Source organism: Typopeltis vanoorti, chromosome 16 (genome assembly GCF_054136105.1).
Source record: "Typopeltis vanoorti isolate ZY-2024b chromosome 16, IOZ_Tvanoo_1.0, whole genome shotgun sequence".
Lineage (NCBI taxonomy): Eukaryota > Metazoa > Arthropoda > Arachnida > Uropygi > Thelyphonidae > Typopeltis > Typopeltis vanoorti.
In genome coordinates, this window is record NC_143564.1 from 38,308,998 (window position 1) to 38,327,629 (window position 18,632).

The 18,632-nt window shown below is 36.2% G+C and overlaps 1 protein-coding gene across 1 annotated transcript in view; it reads right to left on the bottom strand.

Moving 5' to 3' along the window:
* Positions 1 to 18,632, bottom strand: part of tweek (transmembrane protein KIAA1109 homolog tweek) — a 1,221,702-nt gene that overhangs the window by 769,009 nt on the left and 434,061 nt on the right. The window contains 1 exon segment of the mRNA XM_090406645.1: positions 2,453 to 2,693. Coding sequence (XP_090262771.1) covers positions 2,453 to 2,693 — 241 coding nt within the window.

Genomic DNA, 18,632 nt, shown 5'->3' on the forward strand with positions numbered 1-18,632 from the left:
CACATGAAACTCAATGGCTTTTCCGAAAAGAGTACTGAACATCTTCTCGATTCTTATAATCCACCACAAAACAATGAAGATTCAATACGTCGAGTTCCAATTCCTTACATCTCTGGGATTTCAGAATCTATCGCAAGAATTCTGAAGAAATATGAGTTAACAGCTACGTATCCAGCTATTAACAAATTATCTTCCCATTTTCCTTCTCCTAAAGACAAACGCTCAACTATATCTCTTCCTGGAGTTTATCAAATTCCCTGCAACTGTGATCTCTCCTATTTTGGACAAACTGGACGTTCTCTTGAAAAAATCCAAGAAAGTCAATCCTCCATTCATCACAACAAACCTGAAAAATCTGGATTGGCTCAGCACAGGATTGAAACTAACCACAACATCCTTTGGTCAAAAACTCGCCTCTTACATAGATCCCATTATAAATTGAATGTTTATTCAAAGAAAGTGTAGAGGCCTTACTCCATCGTCCTAACCTGAATTGGAATGACTGTATATCTATATCAAAAATCTGGGAAAGTCTAATCAGGATAACTAAAACTGGCCCTGACTGTGAATGTCTTGAAATTTTTAACAGTTTCTAACTATTTATTTCAAATAAATAACTGATATGCATAAAAAATAAATAAGTAATATATATATACGAGGTGGCATCAAAAAGTTTCGAGACTAGCTCTGTTTACGAGAAATTACTTTATTTATCTACGTTTATTTACAGACTATCACCTTCAAAATAGTCCCCTTGCATATCAATACAGCGCTCCCAGCGTTCTTTCCACTTCTGGAATGTGTCCTGGAAGTCTTCTTTTCGAAGCATGTCAAGCACCTTCTGCGATTCGCGCTGGATCTCCGCAATGGTGTCAAAATGGTGACCTTTGAGCTGGATCTTCATCTTCGGGAGGAGGGAAAAGTCTGCAGGAGCCAAATCTGGCGAGTAGGGTGGGTGCGGAAGTGAGATCATGTTGTTTCTGGCAAGAAACTCATGGGTGAGGAGAGCTCTGTGACAGGGTGCATTGTTATCATGGAGCATCCAGTTTTTCGCGTGCCACACATCTGGAAGCTTTCGCCGAATGTCCTCCCTCAGACGCCTTAAAACCTGGCAGTAGAACTTGCTATTGACGGTCTGGCCACTGAGGACGAATTCTCAATGCACAATGCCGCGAATGTTCAAAAACACAATGAGCATGCACTTGGTCAAGCTGCGGACCTGCCTCGCCTTTTTTGGTCGTGGAGATGATGGGCTCTTCCACTGTGAAGACTATTGCTTTGTCTCAGGGTCGTACCCATACACAAAAGTTTCTATCCTTGACATGAAGGATGGGTCATCCATGGTATGCTGATGGAGTTCTTGGCAGACTTCGGCACGGTGTTCCTTCTGCTCCTGGGTCAGCAGCCTGGGGATGAACTTTGAACATGCAGCAACACGCCACATGTTCAAATCACACGTGAAAATTGACTGAACTGTTCCGTATGACACACCAACAATGGCAGCAATGTTGTGGAGTGTTCTCCGACGATCCTCATGCAGAAGTTGCCAAACGGTTTTGACATTTTCGGGGGTTGAGCTCATTGAAGATCTTCCTGATCTCTCATTGTCTTTCAGTGATGTTCTTCCGCTCTTGAAGCATGCGTGCCACTCAAAACACCTCGAACGCTCATTGCAGCATCGGCGTAAACTTGCTGAATCATATCAAACGTCTCTGTGGCAGATTTGCCCAGTTTCGTGCAGAATTTCACATTTGCTCTTTGTTCCAACTTGCTGTCCATGATGAAATCGCAGATGTGGTAACGAAGGCAGTCAGAATAGCATCAGTTGCACAGATCCTGATGTATGACTTATGAAGGTAGGTGCTCCCTGTGACTGTGCATGCAGCCTTCTGCTGCCATCTGTTGGCATATTACAAACCTAGTGACGAAACTTTTTGATACCACCTCGTATGTATATATATATAAAATAAATTTATTTTAAATAAGTAACTGATATAAATAAAAAATAAATAGTGCTATCTATTCACTTACTTACTGGATTCACACGTGTACAAAACAAGAAAGCATAGAAAATTTTTCATGAATTCCATCCATGAAAATTTGAAAATTATGCAAATGCATTATGCAAATAATTAGTGCCTGTGAGTGAGTCTTAGTGACCAAATGTGGAACTTCCTTCAAGACCTTAAGGCCTCCAATATACAGGTTGGCAAGTGAATTTCATCCGGGCAGTGAAATGCATTTACTACCTAAGGACGTTCACAAACATCGATTCTTGAAGTGGGGTTTGAATGCACAGCCTAATTTTGGAGAGTTGAAGTGCCATCTACTTAGCCCACCACACCAGCATATAGAGAGAGAGGTGCACTGATAAAGGTATCGCAACTGATATTAATATCATCATATTCCCGTTCTATTTTCACTTCCCCCCCTTTTGATTAAATATACTCACTGCTGATTTGGTAATGCTCCTTCCAGAAGAACCACCATAGTTTGTCCGAGCTGACCAGCTAAGGATGACTCACTCCATTTTCGTGCAGGTCCTCTGACTCTTTCTTTATGTGTGATGCTTGAATGAAATCCATTTAGTTCTCCTTCTAATTTTAATCCACTTAGCATTGCCAGAAGTCTAGTTCTGCGAATTCTAGCCACTCCAAAAATAACCAGTGGTACCCAGTCATGGACTATTAAGGCTGAAATAAATAAGCACTATATGTCATGTGTATTCTTAAATAGCAATATATACTAAAATGTCTATAAGCCCTACATTTACATAACTAAACTATTGTAGGTGTAGGTTTCTGTGGTTTAGCAGTTCAAAAGAAAGATTTCGGTATTGCGACCACATGTCGATTAAGATAAATAAAGATAAACAAACCCGATAAGTTTTGTATGTCATCTGACTTACATCTTCAGGGGATAAAGGTAACTAAAAGTTTAATCACAAGAAATGAGAAATTACTCAAAATAGTCCATTAGATGTTGTTATGGCAGTCTAACTGTTGATCAAATTAAAAAATCCGAATGCAGAATTGATATATATGTCAATGCATGCATGCTATGTTTGAGCAATGCTGGATGTTGTCACACTGTTGTTCACGTTCACTCTGTCCGAGGTCTGACTCAGGTTTATTTTTTATGAATGCTGACCAAGCTTGGTGTAGAATTAGGCCCTGGTTTATGTTGCATTGCATTGGGATTCTAAGCATATCTGCAGCTTCCTTAAATTTCCTTGTGAAACAATTTTTTTTCAATATAAGACATGTTCGTTTTATGCCAAAGTACATTATGACCAGCAGAAGTTGTATGAAATGCTAAGCCTGATTTGTGTTCTCTCCTTTTTTACACATCTTTTTGATTTTGAAAAGAATGCATTAAACAACTATCATAAAAATCCGAAAATTTGGCTTCATTATGTAGACAATATTTTCATCATATGGTGTGGAACAACAGAGGAACACACTGCTTTTAAAGATTATCTTAATGATCTGCACCACAACGTAAAATTCACTATGGAACAGGAAGAACATAAAAAAACTACCTTTCTTGATATCCTAATAGTAATCAATGAAAAAGAAAACAGATTATCTTTCTCCGTTTATGGAAAACCCACCAACATGGGAAGATTTCTTAATGCTGCCTCACACCACCACCCCATGTAAAAAATAGGTTTAATAAAAACCTTGAAGGATAGTTTACAATATTTCCAGCACAAAAGAAAAGAGGAATGAAGAATTACATTATTTAACACAGATCCTAAAAAAAAAAAAAAAAAGATTTTGAGACAATCAAGAAAATCCTCAACACACCTCCTACAAGTATCTCACAAAAGCAAGATTTCAAGAACGCAATTATGCTACCATACATCAAGAATGTTAAGGACAAATTGGCCAAATTACTATACAAGCATATCATTAAAGTAGCTTTTCTACTGCTATAAAAAATATCAAGATTTCTACATCCCCCAAAACCTCCACATCACCCATCGAAAAAACCAGGTGTCTATAAAATTTACTGTTCCTGTGGCATCTGTTATGCAGGCCAGACAGGAAGATCAGGGGAAATTCATATGAATGAACATCAAAAAGATGTGTAAAAAAGGAGAGAACACAAATCAGGCCTAGCATTCCACACAACTTCCGCTGGCCATAATGTACTTTGGCATAAAACGAACATGTCTTATACTGAAAAAAACTGTTTCAAAGCAAATTTAAGAAAGCTTCAAACATGCTTAGAATCCCAATGCAATGCAACAAAAACCAGGGCCTAATTCTACACCAAGTTTGGTGAGCATTCATAAAACATAAACCCAAGTCAGACCTCGGACAGAGTGAACGTGAACAACAGAACATGATAACACCCAGCACTGTTCAAACAAAGCAGGCATGTATCGATTCTGAATTTGGATTTTTTAATTTGATGAAAAATTAGACTGCCATAACAACATCTAATGGACTATTTTGAGTAATTTCTCATTTCTTGTGTTTAAACTTTTAATTACCTTTAACCCCTGAAGATGCAAGTCAAACAACATACGAAACTTGTCGGGTTTGTTTATCTTTATTTATCTTAATCAACATGTGGGCACAATACCGAAATATAACTAAATCATGTCAAATATATTTTACATACATACAATCCTTGACTTATGTAATGGTTACGTTTTACAAACTTTATTTAAGTCAATTTAACACCCCCCCCCCAACCTCTAAATAACACCTTACTGCTAATATATTTCTTTACAGTACATGTTTGTAGTAGTGTATTAATATGTTTTAGAAGATATTTCTATAAGTTTTGTTCACAGGAAGCACACACACAAATTAGATTTCAGTTTGTAATTATCAATGTAAAGGAATATAATAGAGTATAAATAGTACGAGAACACAGAAAAAATAATTTAAATTGGCTTTTCAACTGTCAGTGATGTCTTGATAATTTAAATTATCAAGACATAACTGACCTTGGCTTCTTTCTTCTCTTAATAAAGGTCTCGATAACAGACTAAAGGTCATTTTTCTCTTTTTGGACTTTTTAAATTGCAAAGCATTAAGATCTATGCTCCACCTCCAACTGAAGGTGGAGCATAGATCCATTAAGATCTATGCTCCACCTTCATATAGATGTTTAAAATGTGTCCACATTCATCATCAAAAAATTATCATAATGAAAAATCACTACATTATGGAATCATGTTTTGAAAGTGTCACATTCAAGAGACGGTTGCATGTGCACATAGGAAAGGGAAATTATGGTAAAGACAATTTGATGCTTCATTTGAAGCATGCTTCAAATGAAGCATCATTTGAAGTAATCCATTTCCACAACTTCTACTTTTCTCCTCTGGACATTAGTGATTGTGCAACACTCACACCCGTAGGTCATTATGCTTTCTATGATCATGATACGGCATCTTCATAATTTTCCTTGAGACCTTATGATGCCATAAAATACCATTCACGTTCTAATAGTTGCTCATGCCTGTCCTATTCAAAATGCTATGTCCACTTCACACTGGCCAGACTTGTCCATCATGGAGCCAATATATTTGACGGCATCTAAAGATTTTATAGTTCCCATCTCTAACTTAAGATATGTTGCACCATCACCTCCAACTACCAGGCAGCTAGTTTTAATAAATTAACTTTCAGGCCCCAGCATTTATAAGTATCCAACAATTTTCTCATCTAGTATTCTACATCCTCCTTGTCTTGTGTGAGATTTACCTAGTCATCAGCAAAAAGAGAATGTAGGACTTAGTCTCCTATGGGTATACCCATACCCATGCCACTGTCTGTTCCAATCCTTCAAGGTTTCATCCAAGTAGATCTTAAACAACATTGGTGACATACAACATTCCTGCTTGAACCCCTTGCTAGAAGTAAATTCCTCTCAAGGTTTCTTATTAATCTTTATAGCACATCTAGATCCCTGGTACATCCTCTATACAATTTCTATGGTTCTTTCCTCTATTCCTGCTCTCTTCAATACCTGCAGCATTGTCTTCCTTGGGACAGTATCATAAACCTTCTGCAGATGATCTACAAAAATCAAATGGAGCTCTTTATTCATAGCAACCATTTTTAGGATATTTGTCATAAAGAAAATATATTACCCATGCAAGGTCTTCCTGCTCTGAAACCAGTATGTTCTTCAGACATTATTCAAGATGTTTTAAATTCAATTCTGTCCCCCATGATTTGACTAAATATTCTGCTTACCGAACACTTATTCTTCTATAATTTTTGGAGTCTTTCTTATTGACCTTCTTATGGATGGATGATATATATATAACAAATTCCACTCTTAAGGGATATCCTCACCTGCATTCACTTTATTGAATAAGATTGTCAGGACCTACTTTATTACTGTTATATTTGAACATATCTATTACCATTCCGCAAGGTCGAACTGCCTTTCCATTTTTTGATGCTTATACAGCCTGCTTCACCTCCTGCAATGTCACTTCATATGTTCTTACTCCTGACAATAGTGTGCTGTGATGAAGAAATGCAGGATCAAATAGAGACAATGGGTGAGAAAAAAGTAATCATAATAGGGGACTTCAATTATCCAAAAATTGATCGAGTAGTGATTGACTGTTGAAAAATTTCCTCAAGCAGACATAACAGAAAGAACTCAAGGTCAAAGAGTGTTAGTTTTCATTATAGTGTCAGAGGGTGTTTCAGTTATTATCATAATTTTACGGTATCTCCATGGAGTCTGGAGACTCATCATGGGAGACCCAAATCAACCATTATACACACAAATCTTATCATACTTCTTCTTGAGTCCATTCACCAATAGGAAACTCACAACCAATTCTGGCAATCCATTCCACTCACTCACCACTTTGCATACAAAAAATCTGGTCTGCAGCCCTACTAACCACATTCTTACACAGATGGCTACTAGTTCTTTGACTGTTTGTCACATATTGAAATATTTTACCAACTTTTGCATCAATTTTATAAAACCCTTTTAATATCTTAAAATTTTTTATCATGTCTCCCTCTTTTCCACCTATCAACTATACTTTGTAAACCACAAAACATCAACCTATTTACATAAGGGATATTCCACAGACCTGTCACCATCTTGGTCGCTCATCTCTGCATCCTTTTGACCACCTCGTGTTCCCCAAGAAACCCAGGTGACCTAATCTGGGCACCAAGATGTGGCCAAATCATAGACTATATAGAGGGCTAATAACTTCCTTATCTTTACTTGTTAGAATATTTTTCAACATCCAAGTAATCCTTTGAGCTATTTTACCAACTTTTGCAATATGCCCTCTGAATTTCAACTCTTTCTCTGCCATTATCCTCAAGTCCCTATCTTCACAAATCTGCCGCTATCCAATACAGTCAATATGATACACCATATGTAACATTTTCAAGAAGTGCAAAACTTTACATTTTGCAACATGAAATTGACAATCATTATCCTTGCCCACAATGCCAATTTATTTAAATCATCCTGCAGGATATCTAAAATCACCTTTATCAACCATTACCAGTTTTTGCATCATTAGCAAATAACTGAATATCCAATCTTAAATCTTTCTCTCTATCATTGATATACAAATTAAAGAATAGTCATCCTAGTACGAAATCATGAGGTGAGGTACTCCACTAGTGACCATCATTCTCCTAAACTCCATTTCACCATATATAGGGGTGTCTGATGGTGTTTGTCCATAAGCCAACCCCCTATCCATGCTACTAGCCTCATATTCATTCCCATCCTATCCCGTTTTTGTAATAGTTTTCCAAGTGGTATTCTGTAAACTGCCTTCGCAAAGTCAAGCAGTATCATGATATCAGGACTGTGGAATACTGATTATGAAGACTGTCAACACTAGCAAACAGGAGAAAGCAAGGTGATGATTGACACTTACAAAGTTCCAAATATACAAACAAATTGATGGGACAGCCATGGGCTCCCCCCTTTCTCCCCCCCCAGCCAACTTTTACATAGAACACCTGGAAAAACAAGCAATCAATACAGCCACTCTCAAACCAACACTTTGGCTACGCTATGTTGATGATGTGCTTGCCATTTGGCCACATGGCCCTGAGACATTGAAAACATTCTTAGCACATTTAAATAGCCAACACCCAAAAATCCACTTTACTATGGAACCGGAAGCCAACAACTGTCTGCCCTTCCTGGATACACTCATCACACGTCTCCCAGATGGTTCCTTATCATTTTCAATTTTCAGAAAACCCACACATACAGGCAGATACTTACACAAACAATCACACCATCATCCTTCTCAACAATATGGCATATTAAAAACGCTAACCCATAGAGCGAGAGCAATCTGTTCAAATGACAAGGCTCTTACTGCTGAACTGACTCACTTACGCCACACCTTCTTGGCCAACGGTTACAATCCACAAAAAATAAACAAAATACTAAACACTCCTAAGAAACCCCTCCCACCATCCACCACAGAGAACTACAACAAAACAGTCACCATCCCTTACATTAAAGGCACATCCGAAAAGATCTCAAGAATTCTCATTAAACATAAACTACGCACTACATTCAGACCATGTAGCAAATTAGCCACCCTCATCCGCTCACCCAAGGACAGCATTCCTCCTTTATCACATCCAGGAGTCTACCAAGTACCCTGCTCATGCAATCAAGCCTACTACGGTCAAACAGGAAGAACTGTGAATATCCGCATCAGCGAACATAAACGATACATCCGGAAATATCATTATGGGAAGTCGGGCCTAGCAGACCATGCTCTGGATACCCCTGCACACAGGATCAACTGGAAAAACACAAAAGTACTACACAGAAACCCATATAAATCAGAGAGATTGTTCTTAGAGGCGACAGAAGCCCTAAAACACACCCCAAATCTCAACAAATATGGCTGTATTAACTTGCCGAAGATCTGGGAGACAGTCATATTAAGGAAAAACTAGCACTTTTCTAGGACTCTAGCAATATATGATAGCGGTTTTTTTTTTTTTTTTTTTTTTTCAGATAGAGGGCGCCAAAATCAGGACTCTAGTCTTTGTGTTGCTGCTACAATTTTGTTGATGTACACCATGTTGTTTTAGTCTCGCGTATTGTGACAAAGTGTTTTTGTGCTCTGAAGATGCTGGTTATAATACCAGCGAAATATCAGCATCAAGTTAATAAATTAATTATTTACTTAGTTTCTGTGTTCTATTATACCGTTAAAATAATAAACAACATTATATGATAGAAAATTTACGTGTGGGCAAACAAAAACACAAGTGTTAATTGTAAATGTTTTGGCTCCATTTGCAATCAAGCAATTCAAACTGGAAATGGAGAAAGCAAATTATATATCTATCCTGATTGACGCTTCAAACCACGGTGCTTCAAAATTAGTGCCATTGATAGTTCGATATTTCGTTCCAGAAAAAGGTGTTAAAACCATGATTCTAGAATTTACAGACTTTCCTAGTGAAAGCACAGAACGACTTATGGATTACATATGGGACTTGTTAAAATCTTGGAAGATTAAAGATAAAGTCATAGCCTTGTCAGCGGACAATACTAATACTAACTTCGGTGGATGTTCGAGAAAGGGAAGAAACAACGTGTACCATAATTGAGAACTAGGTTTGGCTGCAGATTGATTAGAGTTGGTTGCTCAGCTCATATTTTAAACAATGCTGTGCAAACTGCAGCTGATACATTGCCTGTAGACATTGAGGCAGTTATGGCTAAAATATTTCAACACTTTTATATATACTCTGTAAGAGTCCAGTTCCTAAACGAATTTTGTGAATTTGTGGACGCGTATAAAACAGTTCCAGGACACTCGAAGACAAGGTGGCTGTCGTTGCATCCAGCTATCAAAAGGTTGAATGAAATGTATGAAGGACTTAAAGCCCATTTTCTTTCAATAGATATTCCAACATTGTTGAAAGACTTTTTCCAGAACCCAGTGTCGAAGCTGTTTTCTACTTTTCTGCAGTTGCAATGTGAAATTTTCCATACCATTATCAGAAGCATAGAAGGCAAAACAACATCTTTAGTTGAAGCACAGTCATTATACAGTCACTGGTTGGAAAAATTTGGAAATGAGAAGAGATGAAAATTTAATAACTACCACCGAAAAGAAGCTACTTCTTGAGCTGCAAGAGGAAGGATTGATTAGTGAAAAGGCATTCCAATCTCATAAAATTGATTTCACAATAGCATATGCTGAAATTAGACAGTATGTCTTGGGTGAAACTGAGAACAGCATTATGTTGGGAAAATGTTCTTCAAACAGTCCAAACTATTAATCAAGCCACTGCCATATCAAACATTGTTGAACCTGATTTGTTTGATGAAGTAATGATAGTGAAAACAGCTCTGAAGTCCAAAGAAGGTAGTGAAGTGAAGGATATGTTGAAATCCAAACATTTAGATGAAGTCTGGGTGGATCTCTTAAAAAATGTTGAAAGAGAACTATCAAATTTGAAGAAATTAGTGGAGTTCGTTATGTGTATCCCTGGAACAAATGCGTGTGTTGAAAGATTATTTTCTCACATGAACACACTGTGGACCGATGAGAAAAACAAATTGTCTGTAAAAACTGTAAAATCATTCTTCAGTGAGGACTGTGTAGCTTTTCATGTCATGATTCTTAAAAACAAACAATTGTTAAGTGAAATGCATTCTTCAGAAAAGTATTGCAAGAGTGAGCAAGACTGACTGATTAATAAGAATATTGTCAGGTGAGAAGAGCATTACTGTATTAACAATCTATTTTGTATCTACAATAGTAAGTAAAAAACAATTTGAAGGCAACTTAAAGTGGCTTAATGAAAATATGCAGCCTAACAATTTGATTTACTATTTGTTTACTTATACTTAGTAAATTGTGTGCATAGTAAACCTTACCACGCACACACTTGGAAAGTTAGAATCATTTTGTAAAACTGGCATATGTAATGGATGTGGATACTAAACTTTCACCCTCAGTCATAAGTGTCCCGTATTTTTTTTCAATATATCTTGGATCCCAAGCTTTCCTGAATTATCTCAGGATATTTAGTATTTAGACTATGTACATTCCATATTGCCAAAATCATTGTCACTTTCTTGCAAAATTGCTGCTGAAAAGATCCACTGGTATTTTCTCCTTTTTGAGATTCAGAGCAATATTACTTTTACTCAGACAGGGACTGGTCTGTCGTGGAACCCCTAACCTATTGGACCAGGATTTGATTTCAGATTTACCTTTTCTTAAGTATGTAGCCAACTAAAACTGAAGAGTCATACCTACCTATCCAGGAATTAAGTCAGAAACGAAAGACTCCTAGCCCTCGAATACTCCAACAGAATCAGGGGTTAGAAGAAAACAAGAGTTGGTCGAGAGAGAGAGAAAGACCAAACAGAAAATACAAGAAAGGAGTCTGACTCAAAGTAAGTGGAAGAAGAGACCAGACCCAGCTAGAGGACCAAGGCATCACTGCTTCCCTTGTCATCCAGTTGATAGCCCTCTGTGGCTGGATTCTGACCTAAGCATTAAGTTCTCATCTTCTTGTAGTGCAATCTGTTAGCATAGTAATTTAGATACAATTTTATCCAAATTGATATTGAATGAATGAAGAGAGGCTAACAATATAGAATTTAGCCAATGAAATGGTATTCTGTATCAACTTAAACCATATGACAGTGATGCAACAACAAGAAGAAATGTTCACCTGGATGGAGTAATATCCAGTTAAACAAGGCTACTGCTATTTTTTCAGTAAACCAAGGTAAACAGTGAAATGTTGGCCAATGGAAGGAACTCCAACTCAACATCAGCAGAATTCAAGATAGGCATCTCAAGGTAAGAAATATCAAGAGAAAAGAAGAATACAAAGAAAGAAACTAAGGCAGAATTAGAGAAGTTCGTCAAGTCATTAGAGAAGAGGGAAAAAAAAACAGTTGACATAAACAAAAAAGTTTGATCTTGGAGATCTAACAATACAGTAGGAAATGAATATTAGACATATAGAAATGTTTTGAGAAAATTTCAAGAAAAGATTAAAGCTAATAATAATGGCAAGCAAATGCAGGATTTTTGTTCAAAATATGATCTAGCAATTACTAATACCAAGTTAACATAAAGATATCTACATTTCAACTTTGAAAGGTCCTGAACTTTAATTCTTTTTAAAACATTTAAAGTGACTTGAAAAAAGCTTGCTGTTTAATCTCTAAAACAGGGTTTCTGGAATATGCAAAAATCTAACCTCCCCCCCCCCCCCCAAAAAAAAGAGAGAAAAAATGTTCTATGCCATTCACATTATGAATGTGCTACAGGTTTACAGAAAAAAATTTTATGGGTTGGAGCTACATGAAAAAAAATTCTCTGAAATTCAATTTTAACATGCTTAAAACTAGGTGGTGACCACTTCTATTTTCAAATCCCCTATACGCTCTTGTATCTCAAAAACAATTAATGAAACTGCTCTTATTTATTGTCTTCGCTCTATGTGAATTTGTCTAGCACTCAGAAAATTAAAGAGGCAGTACAAGAAAAGAAAAAACACTATTGAATAATTTCTAGCAAGTAAGTTAGTATGTGATCTGAGAGAATACAGAAAAAATTTTAAGAAAATTATGCAACTATATTACTGATACAAATATACTTAATAATGGAGGCAATAACTTTCATATCTGCTGAGAAAAACAGCCTAAGTAGAAGTGCGTTATATAAGCAGCAAAATGGAACATAGACTTTGATAAGTAGTAGTAGCTATGAAGCAGTTATTATGAGCACTTCAAAAACTACAAAGAGTGAGGAAAGAATAACAACTAGATTATTAATTGCACCATCATCCTTAAAACTATACACACAAACACACACACAATTGTTACACCCTGATACCTTAAGAATGTAGAATTCTCAGTTATCATGGTGTAACATGAAGAGAAAATAAAATAAAACCCCTGTATAAAAGCTAATAGATGAATTGTTTAAAAGAAAGAAAAATATTGTTGCATTCAATAAAATATATAACAAAAAAAAAGTGTTTGTTGAATTAACTAATAAAAGAAGGAATATATTAGTGTTGTGATATAAAAGAAAAAATTAGCTAAGTAAGACAGAAAAGATTAGTCATAAGGAATTATATGTGGGAGGCTAGAGATTAAAATATTAAGCAAATTCTTAGAAAATTTGGAAAGGGAATTAATTTAGAGGCTAGCAAAAATAAAAAAACAATAGACTATCGCTCAGGGTCAATTCCCAGATTTGAGACATTGTCACGGGCTCGCCAACCAAAGGATGTTTGGCAGAAAAATGCCACCCTAATTGGTCGGCGAAGTTGAATCAAATAAGGGGCGGAGAAAAGAAATTAAAGTGGGTGCATTAGGGGTCAAGGTATAAAAGGGTTAGAAACCCCCCACAAAAGGCTTTTTCCCGGATAGTTTCTTCACAAGCTCCTTTGTATAGGTTTCACACGGTTTTCCTGAATGGCAGGATTGGAGTTATCTCTGTCGTCACAACAAGGAAACAAAAGTGAGCGGGATTTCGATTCCGTATTTCCTATGATAAGAAACGAGGAATGCCATTTAGCAAAAGGAAAGAAGGTATTGTCTAAGTGTTTCATCATCCAGTGACAACTATGAGAAAGGGAAATCTGTAAAGAAGTCGGTGTCCACATGGCGAGTTTCACAGCCATGGTATAGATGATTCTAAAGTGTGTCCTAAATTCGAGTACGAAAAGTAAAGATCGCATAAGCACAGTTTAATGCCAAAAGAACTTAGGAGTGACCGATTATAGAAGAGATCATACCAGGATAGTTCAATCGGAAAAAGATAGAGGCCAATATAGAAAACTCAAGAGAAAAAGGTACTGTAAAATCTCGTGTTAACTGAAAATCTCTGTAATTGTAATCATTATTCTATTACTGAACTGTTGAAGAGACTAAGGAAATTTATACTAGGACTTTAGTACATGACTGATTATAATGAAAATATACTTGTTAATATTAATATTATATAAGTAATTCATGTGTTCTTAGAATTATGCATGTGTATTATAACGTATAGGAAAGTTTTAAATGTCAAAGTTATGTATTAGTACAGTGAAAGGATAATTTAATCTACATAGTTTTGGATAGTTAAATAGAGTGAATTGATCATATATGTCCATGTGCTACAGCATATAGCGTATAGTCAGACTAATATAGGGTTAACTAAGGTGTTAATTAGATCTGGGATTATACATATGATTTTATGTGTTGAATTTGTTATGGTGGCATGATCGTAATACCCATATAGGATCTTGGCCAAATATTTGTGATTAGCTAATGTTATTTTGTAAATATTTTCTTAGTATTGAATCGAATTATATTAGAAATTGAATTGTACCATACTAATGAGTTTAATAAACCTTTGTTCATTAATAAAACAATTGTCTGAAATTGCTGCCCAATGCACCACTTGAAAAATGTACGAAACCTAATCACGTGGGAAATTAATGTGTTAAAAAACGAGATAAAGTGTCACGACTGCAATATTGTTTCACATTCAGACATACTTTAGTAATTGCTCCTTGTTTTTGTATTTAATATCTCAAACTAAATGTCCTAAAAGGCACAGTATAATATAAATATTAGGGACACTAAGGGGTGAAATAACTTAAATATTTGTATTTTTGGGTGATATCTCGTGCATAGATAATAGTTAAACATAGATAAGCAGAATTTCACTAGATAGGATAATAATCAAAAATTGGGACAAAACACAATCACCAATTATCCACTTCAGTATGAACAATTTTAGAACTGGAAGGCAGTCGGTCTCAAGTAGAGTAATGTGGGCAAATATGAGAATGGGAAACTGGACAATGAGACTTATTTATGCCTATGGTCCCACAGAAGGTTCTACTAAGGAAGAAGTGGAGGAATTTTTTGAGGCTTTAGAAAAAGCAACTGACACAATGAAAAAGGAAAAGTTGGTCCTTGTTGGGAATCTAAATATCAGAGTAGGAAATGATTGTGAGACATACAAAAATATTTTGGGAAAATTTGGAGAAAAGAGCAAAGCTAATAATAATGGCAAATATCTTTTGGATTTCTGCTCAGCACATGGACTGGTTATTACTAACACCATGTTCCAACATAAAAGTGTGTACAAATTCACATGGAGAGAAGAGGCTAGGAATAAGAAAAGATTCATTAACTATGTTATTGTTGATAGTGATGTTTTCTCCCTGGTGCAGGACACCAGAGTGTACAGGGGATTTGAAATTGGAAGTGATCACTATTTAGTTTTGAGCAGGATAAAATTGAATTTCATATTGAAAAGAATAACATGTAAGAAAGTTTTAAAGCGAATAAAAGTTGAGCAGCTCTCAGATGTGAACTGTAGACTAAAATTCACACAGATTATTGAAGAAAAAATGAAATAGTTTGAGAACAGGAATCAAACCTTGGAGATTCAGTGGCAAACTCTGAAGAAAACATTGATTGATTCTGCCAGAGAGGCATGTGGTGAGGTTATCTGTAAGGATAAAAAAATCAGAACTCCCTGGTGGACATAGGAAGTTAAAGAGGCAGTGAAGGAAAAGAAGAAAGCATACCAAAAGTTCATGTCAAATAAGTCAGCTTATGCTTTTAGAGAATATAGAGACAAATGCAAGAATGCTAAACACTGTGCAAAACTAGCTAAACAAAAGTCATAGGAGGACTTTGGCAAGAATATAGAAAATAAATATCAAGAAAGTGGCAAAATATTCTGGAGGTTATTGAAGAAGCTTAGGAATGGAGGAAAGAGTGCTGTAAAAGAACTTAGAGATGATAAAGGTGACATGAAAACGGGAAAAAAAGATATCCTTGAAGTATGGAGTAATTACATTGAAAAAGTGCTAAATGAAACAAGCAGTGATGACAGCACAGCGGTAAAAAACACTGACCAGGCATGCAGGCAGGAATACATATCCATACTTGAAGTAGAAAAAGCCATCAAAGGCTTGAAATGTGGAAAGGCAGCAGGAGTAGATAATATTCAACCAGAATGCTGAAGTATGGTGGTATAAGAGTCTTACAGTGGCTGCACTGCATAGTTCAGAAAGCCTGGACAGAGGGACGAATTCCCGATGATTGGAGTAGAGCTCTCATTGTACCCATATATAAAAAGGGAAATAAAACTGCATGTGAGAATTACAGAGGTATTTCCCTACTGAGTGTTCCTGGCAAGATCTATGCAAGTATACTTGAGAAACGATTGAGGAGAAATGTGGAAGAAAAGCTTGGTGAAGAACAAGCTGGATTCAGGCCAAACAAAGGCTGTCAGGATCAGATCTTCACTTTACGACAAATAGTCGAGAAAGCATGGGAATATAACAAAGATCTGTATTTAAGTTTTGTCGATTTGGAAAAGACATATGACAAGGTGCCAAGAGAGAAGCTATTCAATACGCTGCAGTTATATGGTGTTAATGGGGCATTATATCAAGCAATACTTAGTCTTTATTTGAGTTGTAAGTCAGCAGTTAGAATTGAAGGAAGTACGGTAAGATGGTTTAATGTTAAATCTGGTGTGAGACAAGGATGTACATTATCCCCTCTGTTATTCATTATCTATATGAATCACATTATGAAGGAAAGTGGTATTAAACATGATATCAAAATTGCAGATATGATATCAAAATTGCTTTATGCGGATAATGTTATACTTCTAAATAAATCCGTAACAAGTCTGCAAGATTCTCTGACTAAATTGAATAGCTATTGTAATAGATAAGGTATGAAGGTCAGCAATAAAAAGACAAAGACAATGAAGATAGGCAGAATCACTGAAAATGTCAACTGTGTTGTGAATGGAGAACCTGTGGAACAAGTAAAACATTTCAGCTACTTAGGCATGATTTTTACTGAAGATGGTAAATTAAATATAGAAATAGACAACAGAATCAGCAAAGCTGGTATGGTGGGAAGTCAATTGAATAAATTCATATGGAATAAGAGAGAAATTAGTTGGAACACTAAATTAGCTGTATACAAGACAGTGTTCAAACCAGTTTTAACTTATGGATCTGAGAGCTGGATCAGAAATAAAACACTTGACCAAAGACTAGAGACTGCAAATATGAGAGTCCTGAGAAAGATTAGAGGCGTGAACAGATGGCATCAATGGCAATATCATATTAAAAATGAGGATATTAGGAAAGAACTTGACATTGTCAGCATCCAGGAATGCGTTAGGAGAGCTATTCTCAGGTGGTATGGTCACCTAAACAGAATGGGTGAGGAAAGATTAGCAAAACAAGTGTTCTCTGCCAGGTTGGCAGCAAAACGACCCAGAGGAAGACCAAGATATAGGTGGATTGATACGGTACAAAGTGCCTTAGACGATAGAAATATAAGATCTGATAATGTTGGAGTCTTGACAAGTAACAGGCTGATTTGGAGGAAAATTGTAGATAGGAAGTTAGTAATGATATAATTTTTTCATGTAGTACCATCATATCCTGTACACCACTTGAGGGTACATGGCAGGAATTTGATGATGATGATGAATAAAGAGTAATTCAATTCACAGCAGACATAAAATAACTAAAGATAAAATAATAATATCTGAAGATATCAAAATGACATCATCCTCTCCTTGATATCATAAGCCTCAGACCCAATGTGTATGTATGGGCTATGAGGTAGTGATCTTTTACAATACCAGTTTTTAGATACATTCAAGATGCCAAGATATTACATTCTCGGTTTAATTCTTTATCCAAGTGTAAGAAAACAAAGTTTGTGTATGAGTAGCCCTTGGAAAGGCATAGTATTATACACACCATAAAGGATGTGTGCTTTGCATTATGAGATATTAAGGCAATTTATGTGAAGTCATCAGCCTATATATATAAGTAGCTCAGTTGTTATGATACTTCATTAGCAAACTTTGTTTGCTTACACTTGGATAAAGGATTAAACCAAGAATATAATTTCTTGGAATCTGTAATTTATAGTTTAACCAAGTTCCCTTAATGCATAACATTAGACAAATCCGCAAGGAGATGTGTTTTGCATTATGGGAGATACTGAGATAGGAGTGTTGGCAGCTTGTTCCACCTTTACAAGGAGTCGTCCTGGTGTTGTACTACCTTACCCCAGTCCTGAAGATACTTTCAGGCGCAAACTTTGTTTGCTCACACTTGGATAAAGGATTAAACTAAATTTATTATATTCTAACCAAGTGAAAAATAAACTTTCAACATCTTCCTCTAAATCCAGAGTAATTTATTAAAAAGGTGGTACACCAATTGGCAACTCCTATAGGTAGAGATGACCTTGCTAATACTTCTGACTGGTATCTCCGAATGAACAATCGACCGTGAGATGCGGTGATTGATTCATTCAATCCAATACCCTTGGAAGGTAATGGATGGCAATGCTGTAGCCAATGAAGTTTTAACTGAGGCTCGGCTATTGCTGTTACCCTCCTGCCATGATCAGAGCTTTAATAGCTCAATAACACCTTATCCCTACACTGTCCTCTACAGATAACGGGGAATATGAAAAGCATTCTTGCTTCGCCCCTTTAAGTCAGTCCTTATAAGGACTATAAGGACTGGTATCTCCACTTGGGCCTGGCTCCCACTGAAGAGACCTCAATAAAGGTCGAAACTAGTCTGGGTAGT